This window comes from Semicossyphus pulcher, unplaced genomic scaffold, assembly GCF_022749685.1.
Source record: "Semicossyphus pulcher isolate SPU_LCO1_2020_fin unplaced genomic scaffold, fSemPul1.0.p SCAF_14, whole genome shotgun sequence".
Lineage (NCBI taxonomy): Eukaryota > Metazoa > Chordata > Actinopteri > Labriformes > Labridae > Semicossyphus > Semicossyphus pulcher.
The window spans coordinates 26,297,838-26,315,921 of record NW_027211648.1 but is presented as its reverse complement, the minus strand read 5'-3'; the positions used below and the strand labels follow the sequence as shown (position 1 = coordinate 26,315,921).

The window sequence follows — 18,084 nt, the reverse complement described above, 5'->3', positions numbered from 1 at the left end:
CGTCATTTAAGAAGCAACAATAGAAGTAACAATAGCCTGACAATAAAGCTTACTTATACTTCACTAAAATCAGCATAAATAAAAACACAAAAGATACATGGCGGTAATACCGCATACCGCTCGGTTGAGCCGTCCTAAATCACCGCAGGGTAAATTCCTTCACCGCGACAGCCCTACCAGCGGGAGGATTTTATTTTGCAGCAGCTATAGGAAATGTAGTGTATTTGTTACAGAGATTGTCAGTGCTTTGTTAGTGGTTCCAATCATTCAAAGAAGGTCTACACAACAAGATGTGAACATCGTCTGCATGATTTTATCAGTGCATCAGTTTTAAATATTGCAGTGATGAAGAAACAGCCACAGTGAGCTGTTTAGATGAAGCGCTGCAGACGAGCTGCTGAGGATCAACCTGTTCTCTCTGCTGTCAATCAAACACGTTCACTGACACACAGTCAGAGGCTGATTTGGACTCAACTTTAACACTTTATATTTTCTTATTTTGATCTTTTTTAGTAACAAGATAATCACCAGGTTGTCAAATGTTCTTGTTTCGTCTCATTTTGTTCTCTGTTTTGTGAAAGGTGGTCAGCAGGAGGTTTTCGATCAACATAAGATCAGTCTGAGGAGGAGATGTGAACGTGTGACTGAAGGAACTGATGAACCAGGAAGTGGAACCCTCCTCAAAAGAATCTACACTGAGCTCTACATCACTGAGGGACACAGTGAAGAGGTTAACACCCAACATGAGGTTAGACAGCTTGAGACAGCTTCCAAGAGGAAGACCCTCCATGACACTCCAATCAAGTTCCACGAAATCTTTAAATCCTGCCTTCAGAGCAACGCTGTTTCTAACCTCTGCGCATCTGTTACGACCTCACCAAAGGCTTCCAAATCAAAGAGGCCAAACATAAAGAGTCAGAGTAGTTGCCAAAAAACAACAAGAATTTATTTCTTAAAAATCACAATAACCCACAAAACAACCCATTTCAAAATCGAACCTAAACAAATACTGATGGGCCGGCCAAACCAAGCAAAAGACACTCAGACCAGCCCACAAAGGGCCGTAGGATCTGCTGTCTTTCCTTCTTCCCTAAACCTAATCAAAAACTAAACCCTAGTGAAGACACAAAACCGAAAACTAGACTACCGGTCCCATCAGAAAATAATTAGCTCCAGCTACTCCTGCTGCTGCTGTGAAACCATCAGAAGAGAGGAAGAGAGCGTCGTGTTTTCTGCCCCTCCCTTTTTATGGTCTCTCCTCCAAATCAGGTGGATCACCAACACCTGAAAGAATTAGCAGGGTGAGTACAGACCTAAACACAAATAGCCAGTAGGGGGAGCGCATGTAACAGCATCTAAACTGCGCAGACGAGATCCCGTGTGCACAGTCTGGCTCTCAGTTAGTTTGAAGTTCGATAATAACGAAGGGACGAGAGCTTTCAGCTTTATTATCAGTTCAGTTCAGAAAACTTTATTTATCCCATACGGGCAATTCAGTTTACAGCTCCCAGTTCAATAAGTTAGAAAAAAAAGAAAAAGCACAACACATACAACAATCATTCATTGTACATACAACTCTGACACTCGGCTCTCAGTTGTCAGTGAATCAGTTCAACTCATGGTTTCCCCAGCAGCGATGTCTTGTACATGTGCAAATATGCGAAAAAAATATTCCAACACGGAAGAATGAGTTAATAGGATAAAGATAAAATAAGTAAATAAATAAGTAAATAAATAAGAACCACAAAGCACAAATCTACTCATCATTGGCATTCATCAGCCTAATAACTGAAGGGATAAAAGAATTAGAGTAACGATTTGTCTTCCTCAGGGGGGCATAGTAGCGCCGCCCTGAGGGCATTACAGTAAATTCACTGGACATGACATGGTCTCCCTGCTTCAGGATGCATTTTGCTTTCTGGACCACACGTTTCTTCCAGAGCTCACTCAGGTCTGTGAGCTGGACTCCAATCATCTTGGAGCAGACTCTGACGATCTGATTCAGACTGTTCTTGTCCTTCACTGACAGACCATTGAACCAGCAGATAAAAGAGAACGTTAAAAGACTCTCAATAAAAGAATGATAAAAGGAACATAGAATGGTTTTAGAAACTCTAAAAGAGTTGAGCTTCTGCATCAGGTGGATTCTTTGTTGTCCCCGTTTGACAAGTGACTCTGTGTTTTTGTCAAATTTGAGATGGGAGTCAAATATGGTTCCTAAGTATTTGTAGGTTTCCACAATTTGAACTGGTTCACCATGTATCTGGCTGTTTTGTGGCTCTGCACTGTTCTTTGTAAAATCAATGATCAACTCCTTTGTTTTCCTTACATTAAGATCCAAGAAGTTGTCATCGCACCATTTGATAAAATCATTTAGAGCCAAGCCATGATCCGACTGTGGATCCTGAAGAAGAGACAGCAGAGCGGTGTCATCAGAGAATTTGACCAAGTGACTGCCCTCTTGTGAAGCTCTACAGCTGTCTGTATACATAATAAAAAGTAATGGCGAGAGCACACAGCCCTGAGGGGAACCAGTGCGACAAGTGATGGGGGTAGACATGTGGTCATTAACGAAGACACGCTGCACTCTGTCTGTTAAGAGGTTTAAAAGCAACAATAAGATCTGATCTGGGAGCATAAAATCAGAGGCTAGCTGTTCAATTAAAATGTGGGGCTGCATTTTATTGAAGAGGAAGAAAAATCTGCAAATAAGAGTCTCACATGGGATTTGGGTTTTTCAAGGAGCTTTAGTGCTCTGTCTTAAATGAAAAGTTTGCGTCATTAACACCTTTACCAACTTGACAAGCAAACTGCAGTGGATCTAATCTGCCATCAATTAGGGAGACCACATTTCCTTTTAAGATTTTTCAAAGTTTTTCATCACAAGAGATGTCAGTGCCACTGGTCTGAAGTCGTTAAAATCTCTTGGATGATTTATTTTTGGCACTGGAATAATAGTGGATGTTTTCCATAATTGGGGCAGGTACCCACTCCCTGCGCACATCTGAAAGAGTACTGTGAACACCTCACTGAGTTGGTCTGCACAGTGACGCAAAGTGCGTCCACAGATGCCATCAGGACCAGCCGCCTTCCTTAATCTTATCTGCTAGTTTTACAGCGGTTATGCTCTAAACAACAAGCTTACACGTCTACACCTCTGTACAACCCCGCAGGAAGATACAGGATTTTGTTTTAACAAGCCATCGTCGCGCTGCTGCCAGGTGTGTGCGTCTGTCTACTCCGCCCTCAGCACACCTGCAGCTCCTTCCAGCAGTGAGACACACGCGCGCGGACTGTTCTCAGTCACAGAACGGCAAATGAAGAGGTTTTGTGAAGTCCCTTTCACGTCTTATGAAGATGTAAAAGTTACGATGTTACGGTGTTACAGACAGACAGAGAGCAGAGCAGAGAGACAGCCATGTCACCGTCATGTTACGTGTTGATTGAGTCCCGACCTGCGGACTGTTGGCTGAGCTCCAGACCTCTGCCCCGCGACAGACAGTCCATAGATCGTCCAAAATGCCCCAAACAGAGCAGAATAATAAGAATAGAAACACAGACGAAGGGCAGATCCTCTGCAGATACAGACACCAGCTCACACTTCTCCTGGATTATGATGTTGATTAAGAGGGCATATTTAATATGGAAAATCCTGCTCATGAAGCCTTTTATTACTATTATTAACAGTATCAGTCTGTCAAATGAGCTGGTCTGTTTAGTGACTTTTATCTGTGTGAAGGTGGGAAAAACAAGAAACTCACTTTTGTTCCTACTTTGTGTGTTTTTGTGTTATACTCACTTCTATTTAATTTGATATTTTATTGTAGTGCGATTTAAGTTGCTACAGAAACACTATTTTATTAGAATTTTGTATGACATGCAAATGTGACAATAACTTTTCAGATTTGGAATTTTAATATTTTAATTTCAGATACATTTTGAACATATGTGAGTATATCGGCTGATGTATCGATATCGGAACTTTTTTACTCCCTAATATCGGAATCGGCATCGGCCCCAAAAATCCAATCTCGGTTGGGCTCTAGTGATAACGTGAGATAAAACTTTGTTCCATCATGAAGCCTGATGCTCCTCTACAGCTCTGTGTTTATCAGGGAAATATATGAACTACACAGCAGACTGGAGTCTCTGTTAAAAGTGACAGACAGACAGAAAGATCTGCATGATTAAACGTGTGTGTCCTGCCCGCGCTGCGTTATTGTAAACTATGATGAACTGATTGAGCCAGGTACAGAGCATGAGAAACACACAGAGTGAGGCTAGAGCGAGGGGAGGTTGCCCAGTGCCACCAGTTAATCGATCGCGGATGGCGTCGTTCTCTCGGATTAAAATAAAAAAAAAAAGCTAAAATTGGTCGCCAAATATACTTGGGCGTCTGTTAATACACCTGCGCGGCCCGTCCAAGTAAAGTCTATGTGTGTGAAACCCTGTGGATGATGGACTGCCAGAAAAGGCAAAACCACCTTGAGTGTTGTCTATTTATTAGTAGGGAGAGCTTTTTAAAATCTTCTGTCTTCGTAGCTTCTGTACACTCACTGTCAAAATAAAATGAACTCAAACAGGAGGGTTTATTAGGTTTTTTGGAGGAAAAATCATCATTTAAATTAATCGATAAATCTGTAAAGAAGTCGATCGATTAATCGATAGAAAAATTTTCATTAGTGGCGGCCCTACTTATATCTACAACGTGCTGTAGATAAAGGAGAAGTATTATTAGTGTTATTCAGATTGAGTGTCTCATGTTTGCTGCAGCCACTGTGGCCACAGGTGAAAACTATGGGATCATGTTGAGCGCTGTAACATAGTGATTTGGTAGCACAAGCAGAGAATCGTCATCAAATCTGCAAACTGATTCAGAAATGTTCGTTCCACAACAATATCTATGAACAGTTTGCTAACATGAACTAACATTAGCTTCTGTGAACTGCTGCTCATACGACACAGACTGTCACAGTAACACCCCTGAGTGTGTTGAACCGAGCAGTGGTGCATTTAGTTGCTTATGAATTCCACATTTGAAAGAGGGAGGTTGTGTTACATGGCTGTGTTTTGAAGTGTTTCCTGATATTCTGTTGCTCACAGAAAGAAGCTGACAGGTGTTTCTCTCTCTTGTTGCTGTAGAGAAGAGTAGTAGCAGGAAATGCACAGCTTCCACCAATATTTAAGGTCTGATGAATATCTCAGAACATTATGGTGAAATTCAGACTTTTTAAGAGATCGTATACACACCAATGTTATTGATCTTAATACTGATACAGTGACAACATCTTTCTGATGACGTCATGGTAACGATAATTAAACCTTACCGGTTTGTTAACTATGTTTGTTTGCTGAATAAGTTCTTCAGATGCTCACAACAGAATGTAGACGACAAAACTTCATGCACTCAGCTGTCATACACATCAAAATGTTTGATTATAATATGATTTAAATATGTACACGTCTAATACTGTTAAAAGGTTCCTTTTGTTTCGATCCCACTTGACAGCAGTCACTGAATTTTCCCACTCATGCACGTGAACCTGAAAGCAGCAGGTAGCCAGCAAAGACAGATCGTCTTTCTCGACTGTAATTGTTAACTAAGTTGTAAAAAAGGTTTCTAATCAAGACGTCCTCATGCTAACTCTTTGGAGACAGACATTTTCTCCTCCTTTATCTGCACATTAAAGCAAATCAAAGATGCAAAGTGTGCAGGTACGAGAGGGAGTGAGGAGAATTATTGTTTCATGTCAAACACAGAAAGATAAGATGAGCTGAACCCTGAGGTGAACAGCAAACTTAGATTGTTATTTAGTCTGATGTGTCAAACTGTAGTAAACACAAAGTGTCTCTTTCATTGTAACATATCATGTAATTTATGTGTCATAACAGACTTTCTGACTGTGGACTGTCAGAGACTCACTGTGAAGTTGTGGCCTCAGCTCTGAAGTCCAACCCCTCCCATCTGAGAGAGCTGGACCTGAGCCTCAACTCTCTGCTGGATTCAGGAGTGAAGCTGCTGTCTGCTGGACTGGAGAGTCCAAACTGTAGACTGGAGACTCTGAGGTCAGTTTACTGACTGTAGCATGTAGTTTTTCTTATGTGTTCAATTCAACTCCTTGACTGAGGTTGAAAGTTTTGGGTGGTTAATCTTCAGGATTGACCTGATCACAGATCTGAAGAAGTGATTTTAAAATGTTCTGTCTTTCCAAATGGCTGAACAACAAGTGAAGAAAAGAAAAGAGATATTCACTGTTTGAAAGTTTCCACACGACTCACATTGGTGTCGATCAGACAGTGAAGATGATGTCAGCACTGACGAGGCTGTAATGTGTGTGAGGGATGTGAACGATGTCGTAGATCTGATGATAGCAGATGAAAACCGGCTGCAGAGAGTTTGAGCTTCTGTGTAAACAGACAGAGAGACAGGGTCGATAAAGAAAAGGGAGTCATGAATGCAGAGCTCAGTAAAGGTGAAGGAAGGAACTGTGATGATCTTCATGGTATCAGAAGCTGACGCCCCACACAGCTGCTGTGGTGTGGTGTGCATCAAAGCAGAGCTAAGAGTAATAAACAGCAGCCTAACAGCGGCCAAAACAACACGACAGAGCAGGATTCAAAGTCTGTGTGAAGATTTAAAAAAGGACTCTGATGTAATTACTCCAAAAATATCAGTCATAGTGTTTGTGATTCACAACATGAACAGACTGTAAATATATGCAGATTTTATTGTTCAAAGTTCAGTCAAACTTTAGAAGCTTAATAAAGATTAAATTACACATCAAAGTCATTTGAACATGTCAAAAGGTGCAGCATCCTTCAAAAGAACAAGTGTTACACCTGGTTAAAGCCACATGAAGTGATGATTCTGAATGACAGCGTTAAGTTTGAGTTATCTGAGCTTCTATATTATTTCCTGTTCTTCTTTCTAACAGATCAAAGTGTTGCTTTGTTTTCATGTCAGCATTGAGGAACTATTTGAAGAAACAGACCTTTAGATTTCAGCCAAAACAAATCAATAGTCTGCACCAGAAACATGTTTGTCTTAATGGAGAGGTTCATATTTCTTCAGGTCAATCTAAAGACAACACTCACATTCCCATATGCACATATATTTATAGAGTTATTTTCTGTCTGTCATCATTCCCTCTGTCCATACTGTCTGTGAAGAAATCCTCTTCTAACCTGACTCCAATGTTACGAGATGGAGGACAAACATTCACACTCTTTCACTTCACAAAAATGACTTTTACAGTTTAGCTGAAACTAATAAGAGGCTTCAGCAGACTGAGCTACACATATCAAGTGTTTGGTGTTTGACTGTCTCCTTGTTGAGCTGCAGTGGAGGAATAGTGACTCAAAGAGTGAATTTGGTTGTAAATAGTTTGAACCTTTGGTGGACACAGACTTGATTTGGCTGACTCAGACTGCTGAAGCTTCATATTAGTTTCACATGAACTTATGGAGTTTATCCTGCTGTGTAGTTTTGTTAGGAAGGGACCACTTCACACTCACTGGGGACAGTAGGAATCATTGCTGCCACTAATGAGTCTTTAATGTGCAGAAAGCATGTGGCTGTTATTTTAAGACTTCCACAAATGTGGACATCTCCTTTTCTTCCATAGACCTACTAAGCCCCCAAATACAGTAAGAAGAAGGTCATTTCATAAATGAATGAATGAACAGTGTTTAGTCCAACATGTCTGATGTGTTCATGATTCTCTAATTACAGACGTGACTGAGATCAGCAGCATGTTATTAACCTGTGCTGACATGAAAAGGTGTATGAATGTTCTGTTGACATTTGGATGATGACTGCAGAAGGCTGACGTCATGATGATCCACAGAACACAATGGAAAAGGCACTCCACTCATTTGAAGGAAAATCTGTAATTTTGTCTTCATTCTTTATTCAGATTGAGTGACTGCTGGTTGTCAGAGATGAGCTGTGCTTCTCTGGCCTCAGCTCTGAAGTCCAACCCCTCCCATCTGAGAGAGCTGGATCTGAGTGACAGCAAGCTGCAGGATTCAGGAGTGAAGCTGCTGTGTGGTTTTCTGGAGAGTCCACACTGTAGACTGGAGACTCTGAGGTCAGAAACCATGTTTTACTTCTGTGCTGAGATTAATATGATGTGAAAGTTGTGTTGACACTAAACTGCAGACATGAGGCTGATATTATACTGATCCACACTGAGTATCTTAATGCTGAAGTCTATTTTCTTCTTCACTGCTTTAGTCCATTGACTGTAGCAGAGCAATGTTGAGTTACACATTTAAAACCTTCATAGAACAAGAAAAATCCTACACTGTATAATTCACTGTGAACCTCTGAAACACCTGATTTCATCTTTTATTCCACATCATGTTTTGAAATCAATCAGTCATAGAAACATTTATTAATTATTTCAGTTTGTACGAGCAGAAAATAACAAATATATTCAGTATTTTCTTTTTCCAACATTTTCCTCCAAAGTCACATCATTTATTCTTTATTCAGATTGAGGAACTGCAGTTTGTCAGAGATGAGCTGTGCTTCTCTGGCCTCAGCTCTGAAGTCCAACCCCTCCCATCTGAGAGAGCTGCAGCTGAGTGACAACGAGCTGCAGGATTCAGGAGTGAAGCTGCTCTCTGATCTTGTGGAGAGTCCACACTGTAGACTGGAGACTCTGAGGTCAGTCCATGTTGGTTTCAGCAGTATTGTACTAAACACAGTTATTATCACAGCAAAGATCCAGTATTGTCTGCTAAACCTCCAACCCTCCCAGTGGCTGCTGTCCTCAGTGAAGCTGTGAGAGGAGAACAGTGACAGGCTTCAGGATTGGACAGAAACACAGAGAGAGAACAGACAGCCAATCAGATCAGCACGAAGCTTGTTGTGATCACGTGTTTGATTTGATGTGAAGACAACTGTTGTTGTTGTGTTCATGTGTACAGGACATTAAGCTGGATTACAGCTGACAGCATCACAAGATGTTTAGAGACAGTGGTCCTCGTTCATCAAACTGTCGTACCATCAAATCTGATCTCAAAGTGTTCGTTCTCTCATTTCAGCACTAAACAATTCATCAGTTCATCTTTGTCACAGCTCTGAGATCAGTCTGCCTGAAGCCTGCAAATCACTGTCTGTTATTACACAGAACCATGGTTACGTTTAGTAACCACGGTCTTTGTACAGAACAAAACCTCTGCTGAAGTCCAGAAATCACAGCTGATGTTTCTGCTCTTCAGTCTTTGCATGAACATGAAGGACTTTTAACATCATATATAGTTTATATATCTGTCCATGTGACAGCAGCTTGTCCAAATGTTTCTGTGACAGACACCATTTTTACACTTCATGTGATATTTCACACTTGAAGCAGTTATACTGAAGTAGTTATACCATGTTCTGGGTGAATACTTGATTGTGATTGGCTGCTGGGTGTTGATTACTTCCTGACAATGGACACCTTTTAAGTAGTTGTGGATACGTATACGCTGGCTACGTAGTATCAGCCTGTTTCTACAATGACTGACCATGGCAACAGGTACAAAGTCAAAGCCTCTGTTTACAGTTGATGCACCTTGTTAACGAGCTAACATCGACCTACAGCAATGAGGGACTTCAACAGCTCTTTGACCTTATTGGGAGGATATGAGAACTTTGCTGACTGGGATGCAGCTGAAGAAAGAGAGAGTGGAAAGAAAAGAGAAACCTTTATTTACAGCACTGAGTGTAGTCCTTCAGTACCTCTGAGCACCACAGGATGGCGCCTGTAAAACACGAGCTGCAGGAAGTACACAGCCCCTCTGAACTTACTGATCCTGTGGATCACATCAGCCATCATCTGACATCCCGCTCACTATTCAACTCTCTACTTCATTCTGCGGCCGACAGTAAACATGGCCGATCATTTGTTCGTACAAATCCTGATGTTGATTTCAGGACAATGACACGGCTGGTTAGCTACATAGTCTTCTTATTATGTCTCATTATATTTAACTTATATCTGACACAATGTTATTGACTTTTTTTTTTTTTCATTGTTTTTATTGCAGTTTTTGTTTCCATTCAACAAACAAACAGTGTTTACAAAACTAGACACAAAACAAAACAAACACAAAACATACATGACAGCTCTTACATGAGAAATGAACATATAGCATGATACAAGAGGTGGTGAATCAGTCATACAGTACACGAATGTCCTTCAAGTCCACAGCAGTCCTTTTAATAGGGTGGAGGAAAGGTCTGGACCGATATAGTCCAAAAATGGGCGCCATACTCTGTAGAACTGATCTACACTGTGATGTATGACGTTGGTAAGATATTCTAAAGGAATCACTTCAAAAATGATTTTGCGCCAACCGCAGACAGAAGGAACCTTGTCACTGACCCACTGCAAAAGAATATTTTTCCTAGCTGCAAACGTTAGAATATTATACAATCTTTTGTTGACTGCTGTTTTCAAATAGTCACTTGGAAGACCTAGAATCAGGGACATGGGGTCCATTTCTATATTAATATGAAAGATTCTCTCTAATTCTCTTATAATTTCAACCCAATATCTTTGAAGTTTATGACAAGACCAGAAACATTGAGTCAGAGTTCCCACATCAGTTTTACACTTGAGACACAGAGGGGAGAGAGAGCGGTTGAAGAAATTCCTGCGGTGAGGGGAAATATGTAATCTGTGTAAAATCGTAAGTTGTATTGCTCTTGTCCGAGTGCAAATTGAAATCTTTTTTGCAAGAGACCAAATGGTATCCCACTTTTCTTCACCTATGGTCACAGACAACTCCTTCTCCCACACACCTCGGACCCCCTGCGCATCAGTAGTAGAAAAAACATTAAGTACATGGTAAAATGAGCTCAGAGACACTTTCAATTGTTGATGAAACAGAATTTTCTCAACAACAGATATTTCAGGGATCAATAAGGGTTGTGCTATGAATGATATAATGCCTTATTTGCAAAAAGCCAAAGAAATCTTGTTTGGACAATTTGTAATTGTTAGTAAGCTGTTCAAATGACAAAAGCTTATCATCTGAGAATAGGTCACTGAGGGATTTATTATTCTTATTAGACCATTGTCGAAAACCAGGGTCCGAAGAACCTGGGGGAAAAGCAGGATTATTTATTATTGGGGTGAAAATGGATGTTATATTTGATCTTCCCTCAAGATGGTGGACAAGCCGCCATGCTTTTAGAGTGTTGGTTTTTACAGGATTTGCGCAAAAAGCTTTGATTTCTTTAAAAGTATTAAAAAATAATAGGTCACTTAGTCTGCACTGTGATAATGCTGTCTCAATATCCATCCAGATTGAAGTTTTACCCTTAACCCAGTCGTTTACAAATCTTAAATGGGCACAAAGTTGGTAAATTTTAATATTAGGTAAGTCCAGGCCACCCATCGAACTTGGTAGATGTAATGCTGCCATCTTAAGCCTAGGTCTACGCTTGTTCCAAATAAAAGAGCTGAGCCACCCATTTATATCCTTCAACACCCTTTTAGAAAACAAAACAGGAATCATTTGGATAGGGTACAATAACCTAGGCAACACATTCATTTTGACCAGGGCAATGCGTCCTAACCAGGAAATAGGAAGTGACATCCATCGCTCTAGGTCCTGCTTAATTTTACAAAATAAGGGTGCAAAGTTGGCTTTATATAGTTGATCAAAGGATGGGGTGATGAAGATTCCTAAGTACACAAACCCATTGGGAGACCATTTGAAAGGAAAGGAAGGTACAGTAGTTGGTATTGTTGAAAGAGTACCAAGGGGCATAGCCTCTGATTTAGCCAGGTTGATCTTATAACCAGAGAAACAACTGAATCTGTCAATCACATCAATAAGACCTGGTACAGATGTTTCAGGGTCGGTCAGAAGGATTAGAACATCATCCGCGTATAAGGTTATTTTATGACATAGCTGTCCAATCTCTAAACTACGTATTGTGGGTGTCACCCTTATGGCCTCAGCAAGTGGCTCTATGGCCAAAGCGAATAGGAGGGGCGATAAAGGGCAGCCCTGCATCACCCCTCTGTGAGTATTGAAGTATTCAGACCTGAGTCCATTAGTCAAGACTGCTGCCTGTGGTCTAGTATAAATAATTTTGACCCATTTTATAAAGTTCTCCCCCAAACCAAATTTACCCAGTGTATACAGTAAGAAAGACCATTCAACTCGGTCAAATGCTTTCTCTGCGTCGAGAGAAAGCACCAGACCATTAATAGACTTTTGTTTAAAAGCTAGGATAGCATTCAACAGACGTCTAACATTGGTAGCTGAATTCATGTTATTGACTTTTAATGTAGCAAGTATATTGTTAGCTTTCTCGCTAATAGCTGAGCAGACATGAAATATCTCCTGTTGCAGAGTGGTGTCCAAGACCTGTTTTATTTACTGGAGGAGTGAATAATGTTTTCGTGTTATTAGTTCCTTATTAGATGGTAATGATTGTTCCAGGTATCAGTCAAACCCTCAGGTGTTAGCGGCTCTGGCCTCCATGAGTCCACAGATTCCTGATAATGGACACCTCGTCGGGCATTATCCCTGACAGAAAAAATGTCAGAGAAACTGATTTGAATCCATGTTTACAGTAAGCAGTGAATGTGTCTCTGTTTCTGCAGTCATGATGCGTTCAGGGTCTCTCAGCAGTTAAGTTCCACTGTGTACTTAAGTCCTGTTCAGACTTGTAGTATGAACAGACTGAAGTCTCTGCTGGTCTTTAAACTGGATGTGCTGCCTCGCTGACTGACAGCTGATGAGGGCCTCTCTGTAAACACTGATATATGACTTCTGTTGTCTGTCTTCTTCTCTCATCAGGTGGAAGTAATGATCTCTGTCAGAGTGTGAGCGATCAGGAGGATGGTCGTGTATCAGAGGATCAGCTGTGTCCTGATGATCCAGAGAGGGTGAAGCAGCAGCATCAGCTTGTGTGTGTGGAGGCTCTGACTGGGCCATGTTACTGGGAGGTAGAGTGGAGAGGAGAGCTTCATCCAGCAGTGACTGACAGAGGAATTGTTGGAAAAAAATGTGCCTGGATGATGCATTTGTCATGAGTGATACTAATCGTCTTAATGATCACTTAAAGTTGTTGCTATGGGACTTTTCAGTCCCACAGGAGGGAATGTTTGAAAAAATGTGAAACTTTATAATCAAATATTTTAGAGTTGAAGTTATATATCCAAAAGTTTTATAATCAAATGTTTTAGTTGAAACTTTATAATCAAATGTCTTAAAGGTAAAGTTTTTTATGGTCAAAATGTAGTTAACGTTTCTATTGTCCAATGCCTTCAAGTTTTACAGTCACATGTTTTATAGTTCAGGTTTTATAGTCAAATGTTTTAAAGTAAGTTCTTATAATCCAATGCTCTAAAGCTCTAAAGTAGAATCCTAACAAGCTGAGGGCAGAGAGCCAGAGTTGAGGGAGGGGGGCTCCAACAGGTGGTGGCACAAGTCTGCCACTTGCGACACACTAACTGATTAGGCAGAGACCTGACAATGGGGAAAAAACGTGCCGAAGCCCAGCGAGGGAGGAGTTTAGAGTATATAAGACCGAGCAGCTAATGTGTGGGCAGTCTTATCCGGATGGACTCGGGTTTATTTGTTTGTATTTATACGGGAATAAACTCTTTTTGCATCAGATTCTGCCAGTCTCTAGTGTTTGCTTGTCCCAGTTTTTTCAAGACTTTATGACTATATTTTTAAGAGTTTTTATAACCTATTGGAGATTGACATTAAGTGGCAGACAAGAGGGTTCAGGGAACTTTTTTGCCACAACAGAATCACACCCAGTGGAGATGACTCTCTGTGCTGTAGTCTAAACTGCTCTGAGATCAGCTCCACTGTCAGACACAAAGTCCATCATCATCCCCGTGTGTTCCTCTGGGTGTGACAGAGTATCATCACAGTATGTGGACTGCTCTGCTGCTGCTCTGTCCTTCTACACAGTCTCTGCAGACACACTGAGACTCCTCCACTCCTGCTGCTCCACACTCAACCACCTCCTCCACCCTCCAGCTGGACCTGGACTTGACTTTGTCTTTATTTCTGAACCCAAAGTGACCACTTGGGATCATATTACCCCGATAAGATAGGTCAGTTTGTTTAATAAGTCACCCATTTAAATATATTAAGGCTTACAGTTATACATATTTAGGGTTGGGTTGCTCTGAGTCACAGGTGGGTGCTGCCAGCGGTCAGCTAGGTGTCACTTCAGCTAATTCAGTCACTGAAATGAAACTCGTCAGTGTTTGTGTGAAGCCTTTTCAAGGTGTTTCAAGTGGGACAAAGAGTCTGCCTGACTGTGCAGTTTATCGCACTACCAGACAATCCAAGAAGTCTGTTTCAGCTTCTTCAGTCAGAGAAAATCTGGTATTCAGAGTTACACAGTGTCATACAAATACTTATTCATAGCAGCCTGTTCATTGGAGTCAGGATTGTTGTTGAGAAGTGATGAGAAGACCAGTTCTTTAAAGTAACCCGGTTCTTTGGGTTCACCTGCTGCTCGCTCTCTCACCTGAGATGTGTTCAGTCTGCTACTTTCCATCAGCTCTCTGAGCTTTTTCATCTTAAACATGTCCAAGTTAAAAGCCTCAAAAAGGCAGTCCACAAACCAATGGAGGATGTCACAGTGACAACGTCCAAAACTCCAACAGTCTTTGTTTTTTTATTTATAAGTTAGTTTAAGTTAAAATATTGCAGGTTTAAATTGAATCACTGATGTTTGACAAACTTACTCGAGTAGACGAGTTAAAGTTGGATAAAGAGCTGAGGCTAGGTAGTCGTTTAATTAACCAATACAGAGGATACATTTGTATTATATTATTTGATCTTAGAGACAATATGACCCTTCCTTTGGCTCCAGCATCAGGGAAAATATGACATGTCTTTAATTTCAGAATAGCAACGTGTTTGAACATTTCTTATTCATCTAACATTTTGTGTTTTGGTAAAAACATTTGTTTGACAGACATCTCTTCTGTCTTATTAACAGATAAACTCTCAGTTCGCTCCATTCTGTAGAGCTTTGACCTCGTGTGATGTGATTCCTGCCTGTTGAAACAGGCTCCAGTTGGACTTTAATAAAAACTTCAGCTGTGTCACATTTAATGTAACCTTCAACTTATTAACTATTGCAAAAGCTTCAGTTTAACCCATCACGCCTCAGGCTGAAGGATTGAACAGAACACAGGATCATATACATGTCTGAGGTTTTGTTTTATTTGATTGAATTCAACTGAGTGATGTTGTCTTTGTGGGGTTTGGCTGACATCCACTCTCAGGAGCTCCAGGAGAACCAAAGACCCAGAAGAGTCCTGCACTGTGAAATCAAGAACAAGTCATGAGCACAGATCCTTCTCTTGGTCTGCTGTCAGTGTCTCCAGAACTCCAAACATGAAGATCTGTTCCTTTAAAATGCAGCTTACTTACTGAGTGGACTGAAACACAGGTAACCACTGCTCTCCATCTCGTGGCCGGTCGTCCCTCTCATCCTGTCAAGAAGAAGCATTTCTTCTTTGTCGTCATGGAAACGTCTGGATGTACTTCAGGAGCTTCAGCTTCTGTAAAACAAATACAATAATTAATATTAGGATGAAACGTAATACATGTCAGAATCTCTCCTTCTCGAGAATAACAGCAGCTCAGGTGGAGAGACGTCAAAGTGAAGAACGATCAAGAAAACGGTTAATAAGATGAGTCATCTTTAAATAGTTCAACAGGTAATATAAAGAAACCGTTTTACACAAAGACTTACTTTACTCTGTCAGGTTTATATTAAAGTCTGTTCTAGCCAAAACAACTTACAACTCCCCGGTCTCGTCATTTCAGACTATTCTAAGTCACTAATTAGTCTAGAAGCTCATACTCACCTTTGTTTTGAAGCTATCTCGCAGAGTTCCAGAAGCAGGACTTCAACCGCACCTCTTCCTGCTCATCCTTCTGTTGATGGTGTGGTCCTTGTTAGTGAACGTCCAGTGAACAGCAGCAGCTCATGTGGAGGGGAAAGACAAGAGGAGACAACAGATAATGTTCGTAAGACAGTAAAAATCATCAAATATTATATTATTTGTACATGGAGTAGAGCTACATAATGTAAGTAGTGTTGACAGTAACATTTATTACATTAGCTGTCTTTATATTAAAGATTTCTTATTAAGATTCGGAAGCTCATACTCAAAAATATATATAACAATATATAACTATTTCCTTTTCTTATATAATATTTTATCTAAGTTACCTCCTTACAAGTCACAAACTCGTATATGACGTAATATGACGATAAAATGGTTAGTAAGACAAGTAATCTTGAATTATTCAGTACGGATAAACAGATTTTCACAATAAAATAAACATTTCCTGTCATATAAATATTATTGTACATCACTAGTAACAATTCAGAAGCACATACTTTTTCCATCCAGTGAACAGCAGCAGCTCCTGTGGTGGAGAAAGACGAGAGGAGAAGACAACAGAAAAAAATGGTTAGTAAGAAAGTAACCTTTAAATTATCATTAGTTATATTATAAGAAGGAAGGATGATAAACAAGGTTACACAATAATATACTTCAACTTTTTAAGACACTTCCTGTAAATGTCAGAAACTAGTTCACCTCTGTTAAATCCGCGCTGGTTTCCTGTTGGATGAAAAAAAGCCCCTGAACTGCAACCTGTTTGGTTCCCTCCTGTTTTGGCAGCTTCCCCTTCATTTTCTTCTTCTTCTCTCTCCCTGTGCAGTCCAGTCACTGCTCACGGTGCTGTCTACCTTGGGGAGGACTGCAGACAGCCGTGTGCTCCTCCCAGCTGCTCCTTTTCACCTGCCATCTGATGAGCATCACTGGGAGGGGGCCACGACTGTGCAGACCCCTACATTGTTTCGACGTCTGAAAGTATCATTTGAGATTTGAGCCAAAACAACTTAGAAAAACTGTAAAACAGTCGCTTGACGTTCTTAAAGGCCTCCTCACTTAAGTACATTTGTTTATTTGTCCATACAGCATCATGTTTGTCCTCGTGAATACTGTCAAAAAAGTCATCTTACAGTTTTCTGTTTTTCAAGCACATATAACATGTCTGCCTCTGTTGATTTAAAATGCACAAGTGTTTGAGCTCTTATGTTAAAACTAATTAAACCCAAATATAGGAGCAAAAAAGTCTCATACCGTTGGGAGGATACTGTTTGCAATGTGTGATGTATCCACCAGATGGCAGTACAATCTTTTACTCAATTTGTTCTACATGGCAGTTAAGCATTTAGAAGCGAAACGCACCTTCTGTCTCAACAGATTAATAAGGAGCCATTGGTTACAGCATAATACACATATCCCATGTGCATGATGATAGAGAATGACAGACTATTACTGTATTAAAAAGACAGACAAATGGAAGAGGGTATTGGTGTGAATGTTCAGCTTTACGGCAGTAAGTGAATTTGTTTAATTTCTATGCTGCAAAACAATAAAATCCTGATTTGAGGAAAGAAACAACTCTCTCATAAAGCTATAAATAGAAGATGCGACTGTTGGAGTGTTTCTGTTTCTTGATGAGGGTTATTGTCTTCCAGTCAACACACCTCGTTAGGCTGTTTTTTGCTGCAGCCCTGACTGGCCAATATATTGTATAATTCCACTATCTGTACAGCAGTTAAGACTAAAAATATTGTTAGTTTAATTCTCTGAGTTCATAAAATCCAGTTATACTACGCAAGGACCTGCTGCACAATGAACACATTTTTAAAGTTAGAATAATATTGATTTATTGTCAAGGCAAACATTCCCTTCTATTTATCTTCTATTATAGTTACAATGGAAGAGTGTAAGACATAATAGATTTACCTGTTGCGCATAGATTTAGAGAAACTAGGGATGCACAATATTATCGGCATGTTATCTGCAGATTATGGCTTGAAAATGACATCAGCATCAGCAGATATGTTCCACCGATAAAACAACACTTTAATTATGCCTAAATGCTCGACGATTCCCCAAATTTTAACAGACAACCAGCTCACCACCTCCTGCAGAGCCATGGTGACAGACAGAAAGTGTTAGGTAATCTGCAGGCCTGTTAGTCCCCTTGAATGGTCGGAGTGACGGT

At 40.4% G+C, this 18,084-nt stretch overlaps 1 protein-coding gene across 1 annotated transcript in view; it reads left to right on the top strand.

Moving 5' to 3' along the window:
• Positions 1-18,084, top strand: part of LOC138590757 (NLR family CARD domain-containing protein 3-like) — a 289,240-nt gene that overhangs the window by 165,428 nt on the left and 105,728 nt on the right. Inside the window, exons 11-12 of the mRNA XM_069661117.1 lie at positions 7,917-8,090; positions 8,498-8,671. Of these exons, the coding sequence (XP_069517218.1) occupies positions 7,917-8,090; positions 8,498-8,671 (348 nt within the window). The remainder of the gene's footprint in view (positions 1-7,916; positions 8,091-8,497; positions 8,672-18,084) is intronic.